The 26,957-nt window shown below is 43.1% G+C and overlaps 1 protein-coding gene across 2 annotated transcripts; it reads right to left on the bottom strand.

Annotated features, from left to right (window-relative positions):
- Positions 1 to 1,484: 1,484 nt before the first annotated feature.
- Positions 1,485 to 26,612, bottom strand: skila (SKI-like proto-oncogene a). Of its 2 annotated transcripts, none has more exons than XM_041992439.1 (8): positions 26,530 to 26,612; positions 24,758 to 26,049; positions 9,282 to 9,374; positions 8,558 to 8,643; positions 6,296 to 6,438; positions 4,269 to 4,636; positions 3,388 to 3,618; positions 1,485 to 2,871 (listed from the first exon to the last, which is right to left on the bottom strand). In XM_041992439.1, exons 2-8 carry the CDS (start codon positions 25,877 to 25,879, stop codon positions 2,617 to 2,619), a joined length of 2,298 nt encoding a protein of 765 aa, XP_041848373.1. In that variant the 5' UTR covers positions 25,880 to 26,049; positions 26,530 to 26,612; the 3' UTR covers positions 1,485 to 2,616. The 2 variants fall into 2 exon arrangements, with proteins under 2 accessions (XP_041848373.1, XP_041848372.1); XM_041992438.1 differs by having other exon boundaries at positions 9,282 to 9,377; positions 26,530 to 26,611.
- Positions 26,613 to 26,957: the final 345 nt, after the last annotated feature.

Raw genomic sequence — 26,957 nt, forward strand, 5'->3', positions numbered from 1 at the left:
TGGCCCTGTGACACAAAATGCAAGAGCAGCAAAACATGCAAAAAGAAAATAAGAAAATAATAATAATAATAATGAATGAAAATAATTTTTTTGTTTCCTTTTTTTCCCTTTATAAATTTGCAATTTAGCTCAGGAGAGGAGGGTCAACAAAGAGCAAAAAAAGAGCTTACATTACACATTGAAACAGTTTGTTTAGATGAAATCCACAAAAACAATTGCATCAGTTTAGAAAGGTGATAGAATTGTGTAACAAAGTATTGTTTTCCTATTTTGCTGCTGTCCTGCTTCATGTCTGAGTAAACCATGCACTTCACTCCCCCCTGCATCCATTCAACAAAAGTTAAGTTTTCATATATGCAAATATTATTTGTTTATAAAAGAAAACAAAAACATTTAGGCCGACTTAAGCCTTAGTTCTGGTCCAAATTATATAACCTTCTGGAGATTATTTATATAAGAACAGTTAATATATTAATGACTACTGTATTTACAAAGTGAATATAAATCTTTCGCTAATATGTTAAATATTTTCTTTCAATATTTCAGTAAAGGTTTAAATGGAACAACAGTAAAGTGTACATCTGTGGCATGGAATTGTTTTAACCTGCACCTGCTTTCATGACAGTCAAAAAACCAGAAGTGTACTCTGCCCGCTCAATAAGCTCTGTTATTGTAAAGGGAAGCTGTGTAAGAAAATCTGTGTTGAACAGGATGGAGCACAGTGGAATGTCTATCAATTTGCATTAATAGCAGATGCATAAAAAAGAAGCTCAGAGTTTAGCTGAGGCCGATCCCATTACACAGTTATTTACACACACGCACGCACTCGCTCAAAGGACTCTTCTTAGTGGCAATAAAAAGCGCTTTTGCCCGGCAACTTACACAATAAAAGTTCTCTTCCTCTGCCTGGACGCCTGCACGCTCTCCTGGAAATCTACAAAACCCAGCTGATGTGGTGCTGGAGATGTGTGGACGGGGGGATGAGGGAGGTTTCTGGGAGCTGTGAGATCCAATACAGTGTTGCCCGAGAGTAGGCAGAGGGCCCCAGACGGCAGCAGCTGCCCTCATTCTGGCAGTACAAAACAAAAAAAGAAAAAAAGGGGGGAAAAAAAGGGTTCTCTTGGTACCCCCAGAGTCCAGGCCACCCAGCCTGCCGTAGGGGAGGAGGGAGTGCACCAGTCCTCTGAGTGCTCCACTGTCTTCCTCTATATGCTGCTGTTTGTTCAGCCAGGCAGATTAACTGGAAACAGGACTCACACCATCCTGGACTAACTGTTTTCACCTGCGTCCCACATTCTTAAATGACATTCTGACAAACATCAAATGAAACAAAATGAAAAAAGCCAGTAAGCAGGGACAGACTGCAGCTTTGATCATCGGTTGGGAACGTAGAGGCCATTGTTCTGCCTGAATGCCTGCACTGCACTGACACACTCTAGTGTGTGCATTCATGTGAGGATGTCGAATATATTATTACAGTACCACGGAGCAGTTACCACACACACGTGACACCCAGCTTTTCCTTCTTTTTTTTTTTTTGAAAAGCTACACCTGTGTCCAGACACATTCCTCTCTCAGAAGATTTGGGAGGAAGAGAGCTTTGAAGCCAAGTCCGAGAGGAGCTCAATGTTTTCCTGTTTACTACAAAGCAGGTCAGGTTGGAAAAGTGAGAGCAGGGCTGGGCAGCTGGTGGAATAATGGCAGGAGAGTCCAGGTGCTGCCCAGCAGAGTGAAGAGGAAACCAGTCTGTGATCCAGGCCAGAATTTTTCATAGATAGCTACCTTGTAAGGTGTCACACAAAAAACAGTCACTTCAAGTTCAGCATCACTATGGCATATTATCATGAGGTTTTGTGACATCTGCAAATGTCGTCTTTTGTACAGTAAAAGGTCTCTCCCCTCAATAAAGCCTTTGTTTTTTTTAACATATTATACTTTTCTTTTTGTTTATAAGGATTTCAAAACAAAACAAAAAAAAAAATTGAAATGTCCATTCAGTCTCCTTTACGCACTGGTACTTGAGCATTTGGGCTTCATGTTTACAGAGAAGGATGAGGCACACAACCAGGCAGCATTATGTGTCCGTGGGCACTGGTTGCTGTGCCAGCTAGTAGCATGAAGTGCTGTTAGTGAAAAGTGGAGAATCCAAAATCAAGTTATTAACTCCAGGAACCAGAGAGCAGGAAGGAACATGAGAGGAGACTCAATAGAGATGTGGAGATAGAGATGGGTTGAGTTGGTCTCTACATGACCATCTTCCTATCTGTAAAGCAGCTGTTTGTTCAGTAAAATCCATAAATTAATTCAAACATACATGCCCAAACATTTTTAAATACTGTTTTAAAGATAAGAGAGGGAAGCAAAAAAAAAAAGACAAAACTTAAGTCATGTTAAATTATGAAAACAAAAGTCAGTCCTACACTGAGATAAAAGGGGAAGAAGGGACGCTGCACAACTCAGAAAAACAGCCTGAGGAGATGTGGAGCTCCTTTTTGCTTCAGGCTGATTTGTGTGTGTGTGTGTGTGTGTGTGTGTGTGTGTGTGTGTGTGTAGAGTTGGCGGGTGACTGAAGAGGAATGAGGGAAGGAGGGAGGGAGGCGCCTGGAGGGATTGCAGTTACTTTTGGCCAGCCACTGGGGCCTCAGACATGGAGGAAGAGCAGGGTGGGGAGTGGGCGTTCAGGGGTCCAGTGGAGGGAGTGAGAGGAGGAGAGGGGCTGCCTCCCATCGTGCCAGACTGGGCCATCTGCTGCTTGAGCTGAGTGATCGTGCGCTCTAGCTTCTCTCTCGCTTCCCGCTCCCTGCGCAGCTCCTCCTGCAGCTCCTGCCGGTCAGCCTCCGCCCGCTCCAACCTCTGGCGCAGCTCCGACAACTGGAAGGAGAAACAGACAGGAGGGAAAGTGATGACTCCATCAGATCAGAAATCAAAAACCTGAAAGTTTTCCAGCATTTGTTAAAAGTCCTGATAAGGTACTCAGAATTTTTTTTAACTATAAGAGCATATGATTATATCTCATAACCACAAACACAAGCATCTCTGCTAGCTGGCAGAGGACTGAAGTTTTCTGCCAGTGGAAGCGAGGCAGGAAGAGTCTCAATGACAGGCAGGAGAAGATACCGCAGCCCTGAGCTCAGACCAACATAACACATTTTATCTCAAGATAAAGACTGGTGGAAACCCAAACAAAAGATTCTCACTGAGTGTTTTTACATTCTTAGCACTCATCCAGGACATGAATATCTCTATTTGCCATATCTAAAGGAAGGTGGAAAAAATTAACTACTCAACTAAGTATTTATATGTCAAGTTCTGCAATGACTGATATTTACTTCATTTCTCTATATGTTGCTAAGATCCACCCTGAATCCATCCCCCTACAGCTCATACCTGTGCAGTGTAGTGGGCCTCTTGTTGGCGTTGAGCCCCCGGCTCGCATGCGCAGGCCTGTTGTCGAAGTTGCTCTAGACGGGTCTCCAGCTCCAACTGCTCCTGGCGGGCCTGGCTGAGCTGCCGAGCCTGCTCGCTGTGCACCGCCTCCAGCTCGCTGCGCAGCTCCCGCTGCTCAGCGCTTAGCTCCCGTAGCCTCGCCGCTTCACCCCCACGCAACGCCTCCAGTTCCTGGAAACACACAGACTAAAGTCAAGGAAAATAGCAATGATAATAATGTGACACTTCGCTGACCCCTTTAAGTAAAAAAACGCTTTACATTACAGCCAACCCACAAGGGGGTCTTTTAGGTGAGAGTAGAGACCCATACTGCTTATTCGACCATGCTGCCTAAATTCAGACAGAGCCCAAAACTCTTTTTTAACCTCTGACACTTATTTGTACATGTTTAGTGGGAGTATGGGATATAGCAGAGGCCAAAAAGATAAAAGTGCAAAGACGTTTTGCATCTATTTAAAAATAGCACAGATTTTCTATTAGAGGACATCTCATTTCAGATAATAAATTCTCTTCAAGTCCTATCAGTGAGTTTCAATAATGGGAAATAGTTGTGAACATCACAGCCATACAGTTCAATACTTTTTCCATATGTGCAAATTGTAATTTAACTTAACTGTGATTTATATGTTCTGCGGACTTGGAATATAAATGGGAAATGGATCTGATTCCAGCATGTTTCGTGTGATTGGGGGATTGAGGGGTCAGTGGAAGGCAAGCATCACCTTCACATCTATGTCAAGGACACCTCTAATAGGCGGGAAGAGTAACCATATCTCAGGCTAATTTATCTTGGGCTTTGTTCCCTCTGACCAGCGGCTCACCATTTCCAGCTGCAGCTGCTTGTGCAGGGTGGAGTTGAGCTTCTCCTGCTGCCTGCTGTACATCTGCATGATCTCCACAACAATCCTGTCCTTGTCATCCTCCAGCCCCCCTACCACTACCGCACCGTCGCTTGTGGCAGAGCTCATGTCCTTAGCTACTACTTCCGTTACCGATGACAACAACGATGCAGGAGGAGGAGGGGTGTGGGAAGGGATGTGAGTGGCTTTCTTGCAGCCTGGGCTGCTTGTCTCCATGGAAACTGGCTGGGTTTGGCAATCCCGCTCGGTGGCCGAGGCAGCAGCAGCAGCAGCACATTGGGATTTGGCCTCCTCGGCGCCAGCAGTGATGGGAGGTGACGCGTGAAGATCTGAGGAGGAAAAGAAGAGCAGGATGAAGGAGGAGAAAAAAAAAAGTGGTTGAAAGACAGGAAGTGCGAGCCATGCTGGTGCACACTCCCGCCCACGCTTAGTTACACCCTCACACAACCTCATAAAAGCTCACACTTCTTCCACAACAAACACATACATGCGCAAGTACGGCATGGCAACAGCCAAGGAACCAAACACTCGCCCACAAATTCTCTGTGTTTGCCCTCAGACACACAAAACAGAATAAAAGGCCTTGTGTAGGAGCACTGCACCGCTCCGTGCAAACCCCGCCTCTGTTTAAACTCTGGTTTGTTCCCTCACTCTGTCCTTTAAGTTATCTATCATGGGAAATAATGGGTAGGAGGGTAATCTGTGGCAATATCAAAATTTAAAGTGATTCTTAGTATTGGGCTAAAATTAAATAATTTGTTCAAAACCATTCCTGATTCAGTCACTGAAAAAGGGTCACCACGTCTAGGGTTTTACCCAGTAGTACAACTGAAACACAACAAATGAATGAAAATCATTTTCAGACCTTCCAAGCTACTTAGAGATGTTTTTAGAAGCCATTTAAGTTAATAGCAACAACTCAAATTATTTAAGATCCCAATTCCTGATTTTAAGATTTAATCTACTGACTGACATAATTGCTAAATGTTTTGTAGTAACCGATAAATGGGCTCTAAGAGACAGAAAAAAAGAAGGTTGCTCAGGAAAAGGCTGGAGAGAGGGAGATGGGAAAGGAAGAGCACTTGCAATAAGGAGGGAAAAAGAAGAGGAGTGGGTGGAAGGGTTGACAACAGACTGAGAGGGAGGCAGAGATGAAGGAAAAGAGAGGAAAGAGACATGGATGGATGGGTGAAAGAGGAAGTAGGGGAACAGACGGAGAGTCGACTCAGAGAGGATGTGGAGCTGGCTGCCAGGAGAGATGGAGGATGGAGGAATGGCAGACAGATTGGTTAGATAGAAGAAAGGGGAGCAGGACGCCTGAGAGATACGAGAGAGAAAGAGGGGCAGCCTGGCAGTCAGATGTAGCGTTAATAATGGTGGACAGAAACCATTCCCATGATTCATCCTGTCTTTCTCCATGCATATACACACAAACACACAGAAAATGCAGAGTGGAGGTCACCGCCATTTCACCCCTCTTGTTCATCTGCAGACAGGTGCCCTCAGAATTCTAATGTGAAGGTCAGTGGATGATTACATGCATCGCTGCAGGCTAAAAAGTGTGTTTGTGTGTAAGTTTATAGTAGAGCATGTGTCAGACTTGAGTGAGATGCAAAAACCTGATCTTCATTCATTTATGCTTAGGTTGCATGGCGACTGCTGCTGTATTGATGTCAAGTATTTATAGGCAGACATGCATCAGACTGTGTAATGTGCTTTCACGAGTGTTAATCAAATATTAATTCAGGTTAAACGGAAAAGTATTACTAGAGTTGTCTCAGATTGTTTGTAGAACCCTAAAATTGGTTCTAACAGCTCCATAAATTATTCAACTTGATATCCAAACAGTTGTAATCATCATATTTCCAACTGCTCATCACAAGGAGAAAACATTTGTTCTAGCATCACCACTGCAGAAAACATCAAATATATTTATTATATGTGTATTTGGAGAGTGTATTAGCTCTGTTGCATGTTTCATTACTGACCCATTGGTGGCTCGTCATGGCTCAGCACTCTGCGGCTGTAGTGGTGTTTGAGCAGCACTCCAAGCATCTCGGGGCTCATCTCTGCCTCCCTCCTCAGTGACACGTTGGGAGCCACCATCTTGTCATATGTGTACATATAGTAACTGAGAAATAAAAGAAAAAATAGAAAGAAGACTTTTTATAACATGGCATACGTCTTGCATTTTCATTTTCCCTTAGTCACATCAAAACATGGAATAATGTTAATAATGTTAATGAGTACAGCATCTGTTCTGTTTGCTTCTGCTACTCTGTCATGTTGGTGGCGGTGTTTCTTTTCATCTTCTCTTATTTTTCTAGTAAGGGTTGTAAAATGTGAGAGTTATGGACTACACAGACCAATGTACAATAATTCACACAACCCTTCACAGCAAATAACAGAATCCTAGCTGCTAAACAATTTCTTCTTCTTTTTTTTCCTCTGTTTTAGCTCAAAGTAACATAACCATCTGACGGCAGGAGCTGAAAACACAGTGTGGAATATGTATAATTCTTATCATGTGTTTACAGGATCTCAGCCTAAACAGACCTGCAGCTTATCACACATTTTCAGGTAGTGGTTACAACTGAGAAAGAGATGCTGCCTGGAGATGCTCTGAAGCCACTAAGCCAACACTTGCTGTTTATTCCTGGCTGCATGGCAGGAAAGGGAGGAGAGGAGCTTTGAACCCCTCCCCCACCAACAGGCCCCTCCAGACAGCGCTGAAGCTGGAGCAGTGAACTAGGTTAAGCCTGACAGCTCAGTGGGACACTGCGTGAAAAGCTACAGCACTACCAACCAAGCCCTGCTTCCTCTCTTCTGGATGGATATGAAGCACTGTCTGCTCACCCGAGTGGGAACCAAAGACTCCTTCACATGAAACAACTCTAAAGTGATTGAATAATGTAAGCCCAGCTCCTATAAGACACGTGTACCACTAATGGATGCTTGTAGCAAGCCAAATAGGACTTTAAGTGCTGTGGATGTCTGATGCAATGTTCCACTGTAGCAGGGCATTTCATTATTATCAACTCTACAGTGCAAAATATATCTTCCAAACCGGTCTGTGCAAGATGTGGCTTATTTAAAAGTGCAGTTGTTGCGTGATGCTGGCAGGTGACCATGGCTCTAATTCCCACCAGTTTGTCTGGCCTAATGTCTGGGAACCTTTACACAGTATGTCAAAAAGGCAGTAACGTGTAGCGATGGCAGCATAAACCATCATTACTGGATTTAATCTGGGTCAGATTACAGCGGTTTTTGTAAGAAAGCCATATCCAAACAAAGACTGGTGAATCATAAGGAAGGATGGAGGGTGAAAAGGGGGAAAAAAAGAAAAGGAAGGGAGGAAAGGAGGCACACGAGAGGAAGAGAAGAAGACAAGGAAACAGCATATGGGGGGTGGCAGTTTCAAGAAATTTAGAAATGAAAACAAAACTGAAGTCAAACTGAAACCTAACATTTTTCTATGATTACTTCACCAAAACAGATGACATGTCAACGGCATGTGGCACACACTTTCACCTCCAAGTTTACAACAGCAGGCCAAATAATTTAGTTTTACTTATTTTAAGATAAAAATTGCTATATAAATCTAATCCATTATTATTATTAAATTAAACAAATCCTCTCTTGGGAAACCAACTAAAACTTTAAATAAACAGCTTAAATCTGTTAAAGTCTGCTTCTTCAAAGTCCAATATGTAATTTAAAAAACCACACAACCGATGTTGGCTAAATTACAATATATACTTTTAGAAGTTACAAAAGCATTAATACCACGAGTAGTTGAGTAAAACAAGCAGCCTGACAAAATTGAAAGTTCACCACAGCTTGGAAAATATGTGAAAATGAATTTTCACAGGTTAACCCACTGAGACCTGAGGCATTCTATAACTGCAACACACTTATTTCTTGCATCAGCTCATAATGAGTGAAACAATGAGACAAGACCGCAAATTAAGAGATAATAAAAATAACAGATTTATGCCTAAAACCATACATGTATATCAATGTATCACTGAAACAATTGGTCATTAATTTATTTAGTACAATAGAGAAATTTTTAATTGAAACTGCTTTAATAATCAAAAAACATTTGTTAATCAAAATCACCTTCCCTCTTAAGATATTATGAAAATAAATCAGTAATAGTTCAAAGAAAACGTGTTACTTAAGATAGCCATTAACTGCAACCTTATAATTGTAAGTGTTGATGAATCAGTGCAGGAAAGGTGTAGTACCTGGGATGGACCAGGGTGGGGTGTTCTGGCTCCTCCTTGATATCCGTGAAAAGACGGTTGAACACCAGAGCTGGTGTTGGTTTCCCCTGCATAACAAGAAAATCACACAGAGATACAAATATGATACACAACACCAACGTGTCGTCTTTTTAAGCTGCTGTAAAATGATGACAGGAGAAACAGAAAATCTTATATCCACTTATTAATCTCTGCAGAAACTTCACAGTTGAATAGACGACTTATTATGACCTATCAGACACACGGATACACAGGCATACACAATAATACATGTAGAGAAAACAGCAGGGGGAAGTGGGAATGTGCAGTGCTGTGCATAGACCTCTTGAAGCCATAATCTAATAAATCTAATATATGCACACATGCATGTGAGATGGGAGTGAGGGATCATCCATCAGGCATCAGCTGAGACACTGTGCATGTGTGTGCATGTGCATGAGTCAAAGGAGAAGATAATCGTGATAAAGAGCTTCTTCCCTGCATGTTAACTTGGTTGTATGTGCGGCAGTAGGGGGAGGTGAAGGGCAAAGCCTTTCAGCAGCTGTGTGAGTGTATCTCTTGACAAGACGGAGAGGAGAAGCATGCCGCTATGAATGGATGAACAAGGGGCGTTTCTGGAAGCAGAGGGTGGTGACCCTGAGAGCTGACCTGTGTGTGTGTGTGTGTTTGGGTGGGGTGCTTACAAGGACAGGAAACAATGACTAACCTTTCTTGCAGAGTCGGCATCAGCCAATTTGTCGTTAGTGGAGCAGAGATCTACTGTGGACTTTCTCACCTGGCTTTCCTCTTCTTCCCCTGGTTTCTGAAAGACATGAAACAGTAGTTGAATTAAGAGGCAAACATGACTCAAGGTTGAGACAGAGAAAGACAGACATGGTGGTAAAGAGAGTGCAGCACAGGATGCATTTGTTATGACACTCTGAACAATTAAAATGACTGAGTTTGTCGGGAAATGTAGGAACAGAGAAGAGAGAGCCACTGGCATACAGTCAACAAGGGGTAGCATAAAGACAAATGGTGTTTATGATAGGAAAAATAGACATCAAAGAGAGAAAATTAAAACAAATGGCATTAAAAGAGATCAGCAGTTAGTGAGGTACTGAGACTGTTGTGATACAGCACCATAAAAAAATGAAGGAAGGGGGGAATGGATGGAAAAAAAAAACTATGAATAAAACACAAGTCAAAGCCATACTAATAGTAAACTTGTTTTTATGGCTTGTTTTCATGTGCTTCTGTGCATGTTTTCTTTACTGGCACACACATGACACACTTCACCCTCTTTACATACAGATGTATGTGTGTATTTGAATGTTTTGGAGTAATTGTGTCAGTTTCTTGAGTTTGTGAGCTTCTTGAGTAAATGCTGCTGATGCACCCTCGTGCGTGCATGTGTGTGTTTTGAGCAAATACAGGGCACGCTCAGCAAGAGGCCACGTGCTGACATAGTTAATGCTTATCTGTGGCAGACGGGCCTCACAACACACACACTTTGAGCGGACCTGACAGGTAGCACAGGCGCTAAGGGAACAAGAGTTTCTGGAATCGCTATTCAAACTCCAAGCTAGCCCATAGCAACAGACGCAGAGTGGATGAAGGAAGGAGATGTAGAAGGAAGAAGATGCAGAGGAAGAGGACAGGAGGAGAAGAGAGAATCAAATGAAAGTGTAAAAGCAGCTAGCAGAAAGATGGCAGTTGTAGAAAGCATCAATAATTGACTTACTGGCCTTTTAAAGCCATCTATAAACATATATCCACAAACACACACAAACTGGATTGGACAAAGTGAATAGTAAACAGGCAGCCTTTCATCAGCTGGCCTAAAGGATTTTCCTCCTTGTTGTGCTGGCTGAGGGATGCTGTCATTAGAAGAGCTAACAGCCTCAAAATAAATGACTGTGATAACTGGGTATTAGCTGCTTATTATGTATACAAGCTATAGTCCAGCAGCCTTATTTAGCAGCTTAAACCATTATTCTGTTCTGTAGTCACAATTATTCATCATGATATTATTTTCAATTATCTAATTTATTACAACTGACACCGAAGAGTAAATAAATACTTAGCTAAAGAAATTATGAAGATCTTTTGCTAAAACTCTGATTTCATATTTAATTTTTTAATGTATCTCTGTCCTGCATGTAGGGGATAGCACCTTATTTACAAGGGCATGGCTGAATGAGCATGTGCATGCAAATTTGAAAGGCTGGAGCCATTCGCGTAGCCAGGTGTGTCTTTCAGTATTTATACAGAAAGGGGCTTGTTCGTTTACAAACGCTTGTGGTTGTGATTTTTTTTTTTTTTACACAATTTTTTTTTCTCTGTCTCTCTCTTTAGAAGGCAGCACTGCAGCGCTGAGAGGAGGAAGGGGGGGAGGGTGGGACGATGGGACAGGGAAGAGATAGAGGGAAGGAGGGGAAAAATGAAGAAGAGTTGACAGGAACAACAAAAAACACTGCAGTGTTGTGGAGATGTACTGGGTCTTCGTTGGCTGGATTCCTTCAAGTATGGAGGTTGTGTTTGAATGGATGTGGTTGTGTGTGTGTGTGTGTGTGTGTGTGTGTGTGTGTGTGAGTGTTGGTGGGGAAGTGCTATAGACCAAACTGACACTAACAATAGGCCATCCAGCGGCCTTTCATGTGGTTGACCTCCGCAACAGCAGATGCTCTGTTACTGAGACAACAGTAGCTCATTAAAAAGGTGTGTGTATCTGTGAGGACCAATTAGACTGATGGACATCATTGGAGAACGAGGACATTTTGTTTGCTCCTTAGTTAGGGACTGTTTAGGGCTGAAGAAATACAAACATGGAAACATGGAAGAGTGAAGGCTGCATTTTGCACATGGGTGTATGAGAATATGAGTGTCCACATATAGAGACGTGTGTATCCATAATGGCAACCCCCTTCTCCCTATAATTCCTGCTCACCTGACAGTTGACAGCTTAACGCCCAACGCCCACATACACTCACACTCATTACCATTGCTGCTCCGCACTCTATGTTCCTTAATGAATGTGCGCGGGTGCAAACGTTTGCACATTTCAATACAACTGTTTTTCTCTTGTATCTCTCGCTCTTCCCACCCCATCTTGCTTTATTAAAACAAACACACACACACTAGGCTGCTACTCAGTTATAATCTGTAATAATGAAGCACCTCTCTTATCTGGGTTGCTCCTGCGACACACACACACACACACACACACACACGTGTAAAGCACACAAACAGCCCTTAACCCCCCGTATGTCTCCGGCCCTTTTGTCAGGCCGAGGCTCGCCTTATGACAATGTGGATTAGCATTCCACACACTCGCTCAGCTGAACTCTGCCCTGTTGTTCCTAATCACCAGCAGTCTGCCTGCTGCTGACGCTACACACATGCAGTGCAATGAAATGTGCTGCTCCAGACACACACAGCCATATGAACTCCTACAATGACCCACTTCCAGAGCCTGAGTTTAGTCCCTCAACCGTCAGTGCACGTGACATTTCTGCAGACACAATAATGAAGCAGAAAGTGCTTTTTTTTCCTCCCCCAGTGCTTTTAAATCTAACAATTGCTACTGTACCTAACGCTCACATGATTGTAGAGTCTGTGCATTACCATAAACAGCCAGGCAAACAGGCAGAGTAAAAGTACTTCAGCGGCAGCTTTGCATTTCTGCCATGAGGGGCATTTGTGCATCTTACGAAAGCACTAAATTCCATGCTTGTGCTGGCAATGCACCAACTAATTGTTCATATTCAGCTGATTTCTGCTTAAGATGAAGGCTTTTAACTTCACAGAAATTTGACAGCTACCCAATTTCTTTGTTGCAGAAGACTGCAGAGGATCTAAGGGTTAGCTCTTGCAAGTCTGCTCAGCCTACAGAAATCAACAAGGGACTAGTTTCTACTCTGTCACAAGTCTACTCTTGGTACAGTTTATACATTCCTCAGGTGAAGGTGCCATCGACACAGACTGACACACTGCCACACAAAGCGCAAGAAACTCTGAGGTCAAGCTCTCCTCCCCAGTCACGTGGACCCTCCAGATGACTGCTGTCTCAGTTCAACACACGCACACACACACACTTCAAGTTACTCTGGGCTATAAATATGTATACAGTCTCCATACATGCATAATAAAACAAATGCACAGCTTGCCTAAAACATGCATGGACACACGGCCACATGCTCACGCTGAAGTGCTACATTTTCCATGGAGCCAATTTTCTATTATTTACAATGAAATTGTGCAACTTTTAAAACAAAAACAGTAAGATTTACTTTACACAAGCTTCTTGCATTTTTTTTTTTTTCCAAGTCTTTCTGTTTCTAATAATACTGTTAGAAAATAGGCCGTTGACATCATGACGAAACTGTAAAGCCTTTTCTGGGATAAAAAAAAAAAACACAACTAGACTCAACAAGCCTAATGGCAAATCTTATCTAGGGCACTATAAAGAGTGTACAAGTCTTAGTCTGACCTTTCATCCCATTGCAGCAGGCTAGTGTGTTTGTGTGTTTTAAAAATCCCTTTTGTACCCTAAAACACAAGCGCCGTTGGTACAATTATTTTCACATCTGTTCAAACCTTGACATCAGCATTTGGATATTTATGCTGAAACATTTCTCAGGAAAGGTTCACAAAATGCAAATTTGGCCTCCCAGTTTCCCAACCTCCCACCCCACTTCTGAACCATTCATGTTCCTGGCATTTAAGAAAGTGATGTATAGCAGCGGGCAGCAGAGGAGGACAGAGTAATGTGATGTATTCTTCTTTTCCTCTCACAGGAGGAAGTGAACAGCCTTTATTTAGGTGACTTTTCAGACAGCGAGAGAAAAATGGAGGATCACATGTACTGAGACATTCACCGAGACAGTCAGTCACACCCTGTCTGTTTCTAGACCACATCCTGTACTGATGCAGTCATCAACTGTGTCAAAGATCAGGCCGAGGGTACACATATACTTCCTGGCTAAACTAAGCAGCAATAACACAGTGAAAACATCTGTTTGACTCAGACATTTATGGCTCTTAAGTCACCTTATTCCTCAAAAATCACAAATAAGTTGAGCTCTGTTGAAAATCTGTTTGCCTTTTGGGGCTGGTTTTGGTTTTACTGGGGCCTCAATGCTCTGGAGGTCCCACCTGGCCCACCATACAGAGACACTAGAGGCTTTCATATGAAGGTCTTAATCCAATAAGCCATTTATCCACGGACTGGGAGCCACACTTTGTCTCAACAGCCAAATCAATAAAAACCCACAGGGGAACTAGGCAGCAAAGTGGAGCAATTAAAGGAAAATACTTTTTTTTTTCTGATTAACACTGAAATTAGTTGAGTGCTCTTTATGTGAAGTCTACAAGTTCATCTCAGTTCTTGACCAATTCTTTTCAGCTATGGTATAATGGTGGTGTGTGTGTGTGTGTGTGGGGGGGGGGGGGGGTTTGGGCAGGTAGTCTTGCTTAATACTTGCTGGAAAGATTACTCAACTTATTTTTCTTCAGTTGCAGCCTTGTACAGACAGATAAAAGGACATAAACACAGAAAGATACAGATGAGGACAGCTCTGACAGGTGGATGGACAGACAAACAGGTGACAGAAGGAAACGAAAAAAAAAAGTGTGGCCATAGCCAAGACAAATAAGACAGACAACATGTGACTGTCTGACAGTCTATGCCTTCCCCCAGACACACATCTGTTCCTCCCCGTTTCTAAATACAAAGAGAAAGATCAGAGCCAGACTGATAACCATCAGCTAGTTTAGTCATGCCCAAGTCACTCATTCATACACACCCACACACACACACACACACACACACACACACACACACAAACACACAGGGGCAGAGGCAGATAAGGACAGGTTCATTCCCAACTTGTTTGGCTTCAGGCCTTGCGTACATTTTTGCACCACAAGGGCACTTAGTCTAGACGGCCAAATGCGCACAACAGACTCCACCCCCTCCACTACCAGAGAGCTGAGCTCCCTCCTCCACAGCAAGAGTTCCAGTCAGCCATTTTACAATCCACACAACACCGGCTTGACAGCTACAACCAATGGGACCCAGCAGAGATGCAGGTCATGGGATTTTAAGGCAGAAAATGAAGTCAGTTATGAAGGTCACAGAGAAGAATCTCACTCTTATAAAGTCGCAATCTACAATCTAGCTACAGCAGGTTTATGGCAGACAGGAGTTTCATTTAGAAACCGACAACTGTATTTCTGGAGGATCCTTCACATAAAAGATGCCTCTTTGCACTCTCTCGATCAATTTTTCTATTCATCTCCCTCTCCCGCTTCTCTATTTCTTGTTTCACAGTCCAGTCCCAGGCGGCAGCAGCGACAGTAGCTTCTAGTCTATGTTCTCTGCAGTGTATGTGGATGGTTGTAATGATGTTACCTCCTGAATGGACAAATTGTCTGACTTAAATTAGGTAGGCCGCACAGGTTAAAGTAATCTCACCCCCACATTTTAGTACACAATACTGTCTATGATTAAATAATACAGCCAAAACTGGTAAATTACCTTTTTATTTTCTGAACAAATTTGATTGTTTTATCCAACTACCCAAAACAAATTGTCAATAAAACACAAAGTAATAAAAAGGGCAATATAAAAAAGACAACTTATCAACTGTTTGGACAAGCAAAACAAAAAACAGTGAAGACATCATTTTAAAGAATTGTGATTAAGCACATGCTGTATGACTAATCAAATCAATAATACTGGATTTAATCGTTGAAGTCCCTGCTGCAATAGGAGAACATCCCTCTAAGGCTTTCTGCTTGTTGTACATCCCCTACAGACATTGCATCATAAGCAAGAAGCACAACTGAATTATGTCACACTTCAAACTAGAGATCTACTGCACTGTGATTAAGAATTATGAGCAGACAAAGTTAATGCTAAATAATACAAATTCGGCCAATGACAGAGCTTTCTGTGGAGGCTAATTAAGCCTTGCGACCGACAAGCATCGTATGCAGAAAAAGATCTGTGATATTTAAATGTGATTTAGTGCTTTGCTTACTGCTATATTACAGAAAATAATTGAGGACCAACTTAAAGTTTATGACTCGTTCAAGGGAATATTATAAAGATTCTGACATTAAAATCCATAAAATCTTACGAGGTAGGTCACTGGATTAGCACAAAGCATTACATAGCCGTATCAGCTTTCATCATTTACATGAACTATATTTCACAAAGAAATGCGAGTAAATCTGAGTAAGCGAAAGGCAGTTTAAAATTATCCATGCGATGAGGAGGATACTATTTGAATGAGCTGTACATGTGCAGCTCGCCGTCTCCTGCAGAGCAGCTCAGTGTGTGTGCGCTACATTTTCCTTCCCTTGTGCCCTTCCCCTCCAGAACATTAATTACTGAAGCTGCTGGGGCTCACCTATGTTAAGTGAACCAGGCCAGAAGGAGACAGAAAGACACATGCGCAGAAAGCTGTACACACGAGTAAACAGGCATCCCATCAAACAGCAGCTCCATCAAACAGCAATGTGGGAGGATGACGCAGTTTACCGCAAGCAAACACATACAGACACATGTAGACACACTTCATGCTCCCAGGAGGACACGTCGATGGAGAATGAGGCCAGTGGGCCCTTGTCTTGTCTGTGAATGACTGTACTCATCATCTGAGCTTCATCTGGGCCAGTGTGTGGATGCATGCGATTCATGATCTCTGAAATCTAAAAGAGAAGCTCTCCACAAATTCTTCCTATCATGGGATGCTGTTTGAAGGTACATTGCAGGTTCAAATCTGCAATTAGGAACAGGAATACACACACGCTCCCACTACCAAAACACAAATCAGCGGCGTAGATTTCTATATTAGGGAACTTGGCTTACTACACAAGTGGATGAAACAACTCAGAGTGCTTGGAGACAAGAGGGGAGTGAGAGAACTGCAGAGAGGACGAGTGTTGCTAAGCAGACTGAAAGCTGAGAGAGGCTGTCAGCAAGCCAGCAATGCACTGATATCACTACAGAGAGAAAATACAAAATGGAGACACAGCTCAACCTGCTTTCTTTGCAAGAAATTACACAGCATCCACTAAAATCCCTCAAAATGCATGCTGATGCCTGTCTAAAACAGCCACAGTTAGATATGCTTTCCAAAATCCAGAAACAATTCAGTATGAATCTATTGTAATCCATCATTATTTCCCATGCCTTAAATAAAGTTTCTCACTTTTCCCTTTGAAAACAAATCTATAGGCATTTAAATATTTTACTGAGAGAGCTAGAGTTTCTTCACTGAGAACTTGTGTGCAGTTACTGATCAACACCTTGTTTACCTGTTCCTTAACACAGGAAGCTGTTCTGCTGTAATATGGACTGCAGTACATGTCAGTGCTTAGTTGGCTGTCACTATCTGTGATGAAGCCAGAGGGGTGCAGAGCAGGGGGGAAAAAAGGGGGGGTGAGGATAGGAAGCGAGGGAGAAGGTATGAAGATACAGTCATGGCACTACAAAGAGAAGGTTCCACCTGGCCAAAACGCCCCGCAGGGTAAAAATCTATCACAGACACATGGAAAAGAGGCCGTTAAATCCAAACAGGCTCTGGGTACTCTGACTATTCTGCAGGGAGCTCAGGTCTCATTCATATTACATGCAGGAGCTTGTTTGAAGCTTCCACGGCTCCTCTCTGCATAGGCACTCAACTATGTTGTCCAGGCCCCTTTGGTATCAACTGTCTCCACCTCACACAAACAGATCCCATAACGCAAATCAACCAGCAACCATGTCACAACCAACTGTTTTCAATGCACAGTCTTGGACCGCAAAATTTAGTTTTGAATATGAATCATTAGGAAAACTCAAAACATCACATGAAATTGAAAAATTTAGTCAATTTGATTAACAGACTTCCATAATTAACACACAAGACTTAAGTCGACACCTGAAGCAACAACAGCCTGAGAAGAGCACAGTCATGTCAGGTAAATCTCATTACCATTGAGTTAGAGTTAAGTGAAGGCACCTGGGCGAAGATCAAACGAACTGAGTAAGAAACCAGGACAGTGATAAATCTCTGTCCTGGCTCCACTGTGACGCTGATGAGTGGAGAGCAGACCGCAGGACGGATGAAGCACTGTGACTCACTCTGCAGGACAGGGCTGGCATGGTAAGGGAAGGAAGTAGCTGATGGTAGCTGCAATTTTGTGTACCTAACTGGAAGCCCCTTTGACTGCAGACAGTGACATCTGCACATTATCATATGTGTCATCTATCTAAAAGGAGATGTCATCATATGGGACACATCTAATGATGCAAGGACAAAACTTAAAATCTCAAAATGAACCTTACTCCCTCTATGATACTAAATATGATACTAAAATCAGGAAGGTTGTTTGTCTGCCAAAGCAGCTGACAGAAAAGGCAACACTGCCAAAATTTTGCATCATTAGACTGAAGGCAAAATTTCTTCCCTCAACGTGAGTCACAATTACAAAAGAACTGCTACGCATATGGCATCATTTGGGATCAGGATGTGTCTCAGCCAGTTAATTTTGATGGTGATGACAAATAAAATGTCTGGCGCTACAAAGTGCACATGTCATAGGAATTGGGTTAACTGTAGCCAGACTAAACCACAGGGCAACACTGCACTCTCTGAAGGATCAAGTCAAGGGTAATAAGACTCAGAAGGTCAAGGTTCTGAAGAGTGAGGCTGTTCAACTATTAGCTGCAGCAAATCCTGAAACAAAGATAGAAATACAAAGAAGAGCTTGATAAAGATCGCATTGTCAAACATTCAGCCCACTTTGTTGCCTGAGAACAGTTATGGAGAGACTTATCTATTACCATCGTGCGCTCACCAGTTTCAGCGCAGTCAGCCAATTATTAGGCTTCCGTACCTGAAGCACACTCAAATAAATATACATTTTAATTACGAAAGCTGTTTGTTAATTAAATCTGGAAATCAACAACTTTGTAGATTATCTGCTGCTTAGTTTGTGTGTTGTGGAGTTTTGTGACTCCAGATCCATAAATCTTCTATTTACAGGATCTAGATGAGCTGGTATGAACCCCTGAGGGGTATGAGGCAAAGAAGACAGCATGTTTGCATGTGTGCGTCTGCCTTAAGAAATATCAGCGAGACAGATGATTCCCATGAGTGGCGTGACTGCAGGTGGGAATAACACTGAGATAAACACAACACAGAGACAACAGACCGGGTGAAAAATGCCACTTGTTTCAACCTCATTTATGTAGCTTCACTTCCCAGTTGCTAACCTTAAAGTTCTGCCTTGAACAACATCACTCAGGCCCCTAATGAAATAAGGATTAACAGGGTATAGACTCAGTTGGAGGATGTTTGAAGTTAGCAGAGCAAACGTGAGGCTGAAAAATTAAAAATTTGCTAGGGCAAGTGATCCAAGCTCAGAAGGTCTGCATCTTGGGAGTTCTGCTGTGCTCTTGTGTTTTTCTTTGGTGTCTAGGATTAAGGTCAAAATTCACAAAAGGGAAAGGCAGTGCTTAACCTGGCTGCCACTGCACGCTTTTCAGCTTGTGTGGCCGTTTGACAAAAGAATGTGGAAACTAATCTCAAACAACGCAAGAAGAATCACTTCCATATGAAAATCATGAACCATTACCAAATAGGCAAATAAATTACTAGCAAGTGGAGCGACAGGGATTTGTTTAATAGCGCGGGCTGCTTGTTTCCCCCGATTTCCCCAACATGCATAATTGATCAATGTGATGGCTGGGCTTAATGTGTTGTGGATGTGCTTTGTGGCAACCCAGCAGGAACCAATGACACGCCTTTGATATCTTGTGTTTATCTCTTTGTCTGGGAGACTGAAGTTGTGGGAAAAAAATAGGAAAACGGGGTTTAAATGTGAGAGTGTTCGCTGTGTATATAGTTGTCCTATGGAAGCACTGGTTTCCTCCATTTATATCTTCACTAATCACCATTCCCACAGGGAAAGTGGCACAGAAGAGCCTTTCAAATGCAAACATGCCTGCTCTCCCTGCTTGCACACAACATGCACACGCTGGCAGTCTCCCACAGCCCCTTTACAGTATACCTCCCAGTACACCCTACCCCCACCATGCAAACAACCTGCTCCTCTGACCGTCTCCCAGGGAGACCGGAGAGTGGACAGTTAATCTTTTCATCAACACATCGATTAATATATACCAAGACCCCTCATTATTCCAGTATCATGCAAAACAACCTGAAGAAACAAGTCAGGTGTGTTGTGATTCAAGCTGCTTTCTCCAGCAGTCTTGTTTGGACTCATAGTCCATTATAAACCACACTCTTTAAATTTGTTCTCACCCTCATTTTCATTGAAAGCAATATACAAGTCTAATGTCCTGATGGTGGGAAGTCAGAGTACAGTGAACATGCAAACAGACAGTAAGTCCAGGGCACTTTTGGCGCCTGTAGGACATGTAGTTAGAAGGGGTTTGGCTAGTCTGTTTAGTCTATATGACTGTTGGCAGACATGGCACGGGCTCCTCTGTATCTACACAGATCTCCTCCTCTGCTTCTCGCTGCTATGCACAACTCACTTCATTCCTTTGGCAGCACTGAACTCTCATCTTCTGGTGTTGAGGTGGAAAATAGTGAAAACTAACGAGCTGAGAAATAATCACCAGCTAACCAACGGTGCAGCTTTAAAAGTGGAGATGTATGTAATGTAGAGGATAGGCTGTGAGCCGGTGTACAACTAATCCATGTAGTGAAATGAGTCGGTGCTGAGACCATGTGACCATGTCACGCCTAAAACCTGAGAAGATTCTTATCTAGCATTCCTCCAGGGAGCTGCAATGCTATTACAGCTCTGTAATACTGGCACTGACCTGATGGTGACATACCAGAGGTCTCTCAGCTCAGCCCCTCCTACCTTGTGGGGCCCCCTTTAGCTCTTTACAACAGGCAGCAAACACTGGCCCAGGCATGGCTGGTTGTACATAGTGAACATGAACAATCTTCCCCATCGAACTACATACACTGTAGGTTATTCTGAGGCTGCGCTCAAAGCAGAATGAGTGGATAATTGTTCTTTGGAAAACGCGCAGACAGAAATATGTGTATGGGTGTCTTGGGCTGGGGTGAGTGTTAGCTGGGGATATGCAAGCCAGAAGGCATGTGATTGGCCAACCAAGAGGGCTGTTACAGGACAGATTTGTGGTTCAACTCAGGTCTTACGGAGGTTAATTTTCAACCCCAAGGCCCCTGTGACAATTGCATAGATGCGGACGAGGACTGTTTCACGGGAAACCTCCAAAGAGTAGAGCAAAAACAACATCCAGATTCACCTGTAATGACCTAAACTCAAACTTTCATAGCATTTCCACCACTTCCTCACCCTTGACTCATGAGCACAGTTTCATTCCCTGGGGACCTACCTTTTCATACCAAACCCTAAGCAGCTTGTCTGACATTTTAAAGAAAGATGAACAGCAGCAGAAGCAGGGGTGAGGTTAATTTAGGTGACAGGAACTTATGTAATGCCAGTTGCAACCACTGTCTCCTTATTTCACACTTCTGTTTTCGCCATCTCCGTTAGTCAGTGTCCTCCTCTTTTTACTGTCCCTGTCACCAGCAACTCACCACATCCATCAAGGTCGAAAAACCCAATCGATGGCCACTGGCCTTTCCTCCCACGCACCTCACAGACGCACACAAGTGGTCTTATTGCTTATGTAACAATCAACTTATCGGGTCATTTGGCTACCTATTTTGTTTCAGTTTTCCAATTGGGGGTTTTGACTATATAGATACATATGGGCAAAAAAGAACAGCAACATTTACAGGAAGGAGATAATGATGAAGAGCAAAAGTAAAGATGCAAGGGCAAAAAAAAGTAAAATAAAAACATAAGAAAGCTGATTGAAGATGGACAGGAAGGAGGAAAAGATAACAAACGCAGCAGACTGAATGATTAGCATGTCTGCCAAAATCTAATTTGATACAACCAAAGAGAATGACTGACAAACAGGCAGACAGACAGAGCAGACAGTTCAGGAGCCAGCCAGAAAGTGCAGCTGCACTGCTCTGTGGTAATGAAGTCACTGGTTTCCAAATAGCAAATAGGGGAAGCCAGAGAGATGCAGCTGTCTGCCGTCTGTGCCGCAGCCACTGTGTCAGCCCGACTGGGGAGGCAGACAGAGGAAGGCTGTTCTCTTCGTCTGACACTTCTGACTCTGGGCCAACACAATGCTACAAACAAGGCTGAGGCAAATAAGCAACACATGTTCACAAAGTCAGGATTATGCTTGCCAGGTTTCAGAGACACACCTTAAGTATTCACTCAACTCTTCATAGTTAAACCCCAAAGGTTTTAATTAATGCTTTTTTTACACATTTATGTATGAAAAACAATAATACTGCAAAGATCCACTGAGCTATCAAAACTTGTTTACAATTGTAAAAACTCTAAAAAGAACTAAACAAGTCACATTAAAAGTCTTAACCAACATTTTTTAGGTAGGTGTTTTGTAATCTCCTGCTTTGATAAAAGAAATTACATGCATCAAGTTTAAGTTTAGGTGATGGATGAGATCATTGAATCGGAAGTTCTGTTACGTCCGGTCTTCTTAGAAAAGAAAAAAAGCCCTCTAAAATGACGACACCTGATTTCTCAGTCTAAAGTGCAGGTGACTGTGGCAGCCTGTGTAGGAAAAATGGACTCATTGTTCAATGAGTACTAAAATAATTTGTATGATAAGGAATCAGCTCATTGCTGTCTGTTTGTGGCGTCTGTCTAGCAAGCACCGTTTACACAGCAAGGATCTGTAGACAGGGAAGCAATGCCTCCAGGCACAAGGCGCCGTTTATGGAGCACAAGTCCTGGAGTTTTTAAATGCTCCTTCTCAGACCAAACACTCCTAACAGGATACGGGACTAGAAACCAAAAAAAAAAAAAAAAAAGAGAGAGATTTCCAGAAGGCTCCCCTTGTTTGTGTATCTTCTCCTCTCTTCTTGGAGGTATCAGAGCTCTCTGGTAAAACTGAACTGCTTGTAAATGTGCACATTGACACTGTGTGTAAATAAGGGCTCATGGGAAAATGCTCTATGTTCGGGGTTAGATCAACACACTAAAGCGAGCCATCTTTCTTAAAAGCATGTGTGACTACATAAGCTGGCTGGCTGGCCTTCTACTAACATCCACTGGGATGTGGAAAGTATGAGTCACACAGCCTGTGCAGTGGAGGCGGCTGGACACAGAGTCTGGAGGATGTTCAGGGTGAGAGACATGTCCGTCTGCTTCACTTCCTGTTCAGTCAAACACACTTTCATTACGCAAATACACAAACAGAGAGTGGTTGTATTCTAAGGGGAACCACTGTGTTCTGACTGAGTGAAACGGGACACTGCAGGGTAACCTTGTGCTCTAGCTACAGACCTTTCACACACTCATACATCCGCTCAGTCGGGAGCAGACTGAAGTGGCATCCTCCTTTTATGCCAAAAATCACCTGCTTCCCAGAGACTTCTACGCAATTATCTTTCCAGGAATTTATCCATCTGTGACTTTGAATGCCTCTGTCTTCACAAAACAGCAGTTCCATAAATTTTCACCATCAAATCTAGTCACTATCACAAAGAAAGTGTGGAAATCACCTCAGAGAGAAGACGGCACCTCGAATTATGGTGAGACACAGGCTCCAGAGAACCTGGCAACGTGTGAGACTGAAACACGAAGATGTGTCATACTTGCCTCCAGTTATCTACTCATTACATGCACAAAGAGTTGCAATGTCTCACACATAAAAAACAGACATCAGGACTCATCATCCACCTTGACATTATGTACATTTTGGTGCTTGTGTCGCCTGTGATCTGTTCCGTTGTTTAGTGTATGTATGTGTGTTTCTACTGTGGTATTAAAACATCTATAACTTCTATAACATCAATAACTTAAACTAAGACAGAGGAAGAAGAGAAGGACAGTTGAGAAAAGGTGCAACAGGAATGCAGTTAAGACAGTAAACTGTATTTCCACCACACTGACATACCAAGTTAACCACACAGAGAAAAAAAAGCAAATTATTTCATTTCCCACCATCCTTAAACATTTTTATACATTATGTTTTGGACACCTGCGGTCTGTCTCTGTGCTCCACGGTCTCACACATAAGCAGCTACTTTATTAAGGAAAGGATTGTGGTTTTTATTTATGACTCCAGGAAAAATCTGTCTTCACTTGTGCATCCAAGTGTGAACAAACCGCACCAAAGAGATAAACACAACCCCACCTTCACCCAGAAAACAATACAAGAGGGGTGGTCCACTGAGGTCAAAGGGAGGTCAGGAGACATAAACCACTTAATGACAGGGAAAGAATCTTTTCCCCTCACTGAATGGCCACCCTTCTATGAACCTGCTGGCCTTGCAGCATTGATGATGTATTGACATTACTTTTTTTTTGTCTTCTTTTTCACACAGCAAGAATGAGCAAAGCCATCTTCTTAAGAAGACGGCTGCATCCAGGGCCTTCAGTGATGAGTAGTAGTAATGAAATGAAGCCATTTCAATTTCAAGTTTGCCTGCAGGTGAAGGGGTCCTGGAAAAATGACCTCTGCAATGTTTAAATCTTTTTTCTTCCAAGAGGCAGTATTTCTTTTTTTTTTTGGTTCAGGTTGCTAAGCAACTCTTCACAGGATTTAGAAATCATTGATCAAAGAGCACTAAGTATCTCATTTGGATGACACCACATTGTCATTTTCTAAAACTCCATGTGAGTGAATAAGGTAACAAAAAAAAAAATAAAAAATTAACAGCTATCAAGAATTTCATTTTACTACTGGAGTTTGAGTCTCTTCCTCAGCCTTTGTTTAATAAGTGGCATTCTCGCTGACCTCCAGGTGACCTGAGAAGACAAATGATGCACTTCCTCTTCAGCTCTGGCTAGCTGGTCTAACCTCGTCTGAACAGACCTGGCCAGGCCGGTGTCACCACCTGTTCCTGGCCAAACATTAGGTCATTACAGGTTTAAGAAAATACTCGCCATATGGTTGTTCATTTAAACCCATTTACAAAACATCACATGGGACGACACAACAAGAAAGAAAATATGTCAAGCAGTCAGTAAGTCATAGAGACTCTTAAATGATATTAACCAAGGTAACAAATGCTTTTGATGCTTTAACATCAGAGTGATTAGGAAAAAACACAGTTCACACCACGTGTCACTCAGAAGTTTACTTACTTTGTCTAGTGGCCTCTTGAGTTGATAGTGGAACTTCTCTTTAACCTCATCCAGCAGCTGCTTGAGCTTGGGCTCCTCAGGGGTCCCCTGGTACTTCCTGGCAAGCTGCAGGTAGCAGGGCCACTTGGCTGAGTCAAAGCCCCAGTGGCAGGTCCTCTTATCAGGTGACTTGTGTGAATGCATGACAAACTTCTGTGGAGAAAAGAGCAACTGGCACTCAACACACTGGATGCAGGGCGCCTCGGGCTGGGTGTAGAACTGGGGCACAAAGAGACCCTGGCACTTCCCCAGACACTGGTGCTCCACCTGGAAGCTGGCTTCGCTCTCCTTCAGCAGGCCCTGGGCCGACAGCTTACCACTGGGGTCAGCAGGCAAGGCTGCCCCGGGACGCAGCAGAGCATTGCACAGCCGCTGTGCATCCGTCAGCGTAATGAGGCCACAGGAAGGTGCATTGAACGGCAAGATGCCCAGCACCTTGAGGATGTGCAGCTGCTCAGCGTCACAGCGTGAGCAGTAGACGTAGAGCTCGTCACATACGGTGTTGATCTGCTGCAGAGAAAAGTCACGGAGCACAGAGTTGAGCACCTGAGGCAGACAGAGCCTTTTCTCGCCTCCTACAACGAAGCAGGAGATGGACTCTCCCTCCAGCAGCGAGTGGGTGAGTTCAGTAGAACTGTCACAGGGAACCAGTAGAGGGCCCCCTCCCAAAACAGGGGGGGAGGGCAGGGGAGGCAGGCCGGCAGGAGAATGCTCATGGCCTGTACGGGCTGAGAAGGCAGCTGGGCCCCCAAGGGAGCTCTGGCTGCTAAGGGTGAACTGGGCCAGTGTGTGTTTAAGCCCAGGACTTAGGTCTAGGGCTTTAGCAGAGCCCACTACATGCAGTTCAGCCCGCCCCTCCACATCCATGTCAGCTTCGTGGTGCAGATCCTCGGTCTGCTCCCTCTTCACCCTGGGAGTTTTTGGGAAGGAATCCAAGCTGCGCCGCTTCAGGTTGATCTCGGCCATGACTCGCTTCTTGATGGGTGCATCTTCCATTCGCTCTCTGTACAGCCGCTTCATGTTGCCCTTGAATGAGGTCAAGTCTTTGAAAGGGGTTTTCAAGCTGGTCTGGGTGCTGGCCATTTCTGAGCTCAGGGTTACTGCTGCGTTTGTCTGCTCCTCTTTTGTGCTTTCTTGTTTTTCTCAGTCTTTTTTCCCCTCAAGCCTCTTGTTTACATGACACAAATCTTCTGGTAGCAGGACACATGCATGATGATAGGTTACTGAAGTTTTTTTACGCTCTGATCTGTTGCCTGGGGATGAAAAGAAACATTAATTTAGAAAAGAGGCAGTTAAAAAAAAGAAAAAGAAATCACGCTTACATTGACTAAACTATTGACTTCCTTTCCTGTACAAGGATGAACAAATTAAAACTGACATAATCAAAAAGTGCTAAGCAGCTTGGAAAGCGCATTATGTTTCGTGTCATCCCTGTTTGGGGCTGAAGAGGTCAATGACTCTCAACACGTCCAACTAAACCAAATGGCCATTACCATACTTCACATAAACACAAAGCGTTTCTCAGCCTTTGCAACTGAACCCAATAGGAAATCATCAATGATCCCACCAAAAGTTTTGGACCAAACTCTGTTGCACAGAGTGAGAATTTTAACAAGTGAAGCCAGTTAACCGGACTTTTTCAGCACTCTGCCCTTCTCTCATTACATTGTTAATGAACGGCTGACACAAAGACCAAATAAATAAAAAAATATAAATAAAAAAAAAAACTTTACTTTGCAAATGAAAGTGTCCTTCCCCGGCCACACTGTGCCGCCCCCCTTCGGTCTGCTTACCCCACGCTGACCCCATCAGCTCCGCGAAAAACAATTGATAAAAGCTTTAACAGCAGTTGTCCCCTTCTCTCGGTCCTCTCACAGTATGACATGCTGCTCCGTGGAAAGCGGTGCTTCCCCTTCTTTTATCAACCGTAATAAGATAAACAACAGTAACCTGCTGTCCTAAATTCACAAGCGTAGTTAATAATGGCTACTACTGCAATATGACACGTGACAGATCTAACGCGCTTTTTACATAAATAATTTGATCTTTCGTGTTGCACTGAAATGTTCCAAATAAATATTTTGGGCCTTAAAAAAATTGAAGACATGTTTTTTTAAGCATTTTATACAGATATTCGCTTTTGAACGTCAGTACCCGTTGC

This window comes from Melanotaenia boesemani, chromosome 8, assembly GCF_017639745.1.
Source record: "Melanotaenia boesemani isolate fMelBoe1 chromosome 8, fMelBoe1.pri, whole genome shotgun sequence".
In the NCBI taxonomy this organism is placed as follows: Eukaryota; Metazoa; Chordata; class Actinopteri; order Atheriniformes; family Melanotaeniidae; genus Melanotaenia; species Melanotaenia boesemani.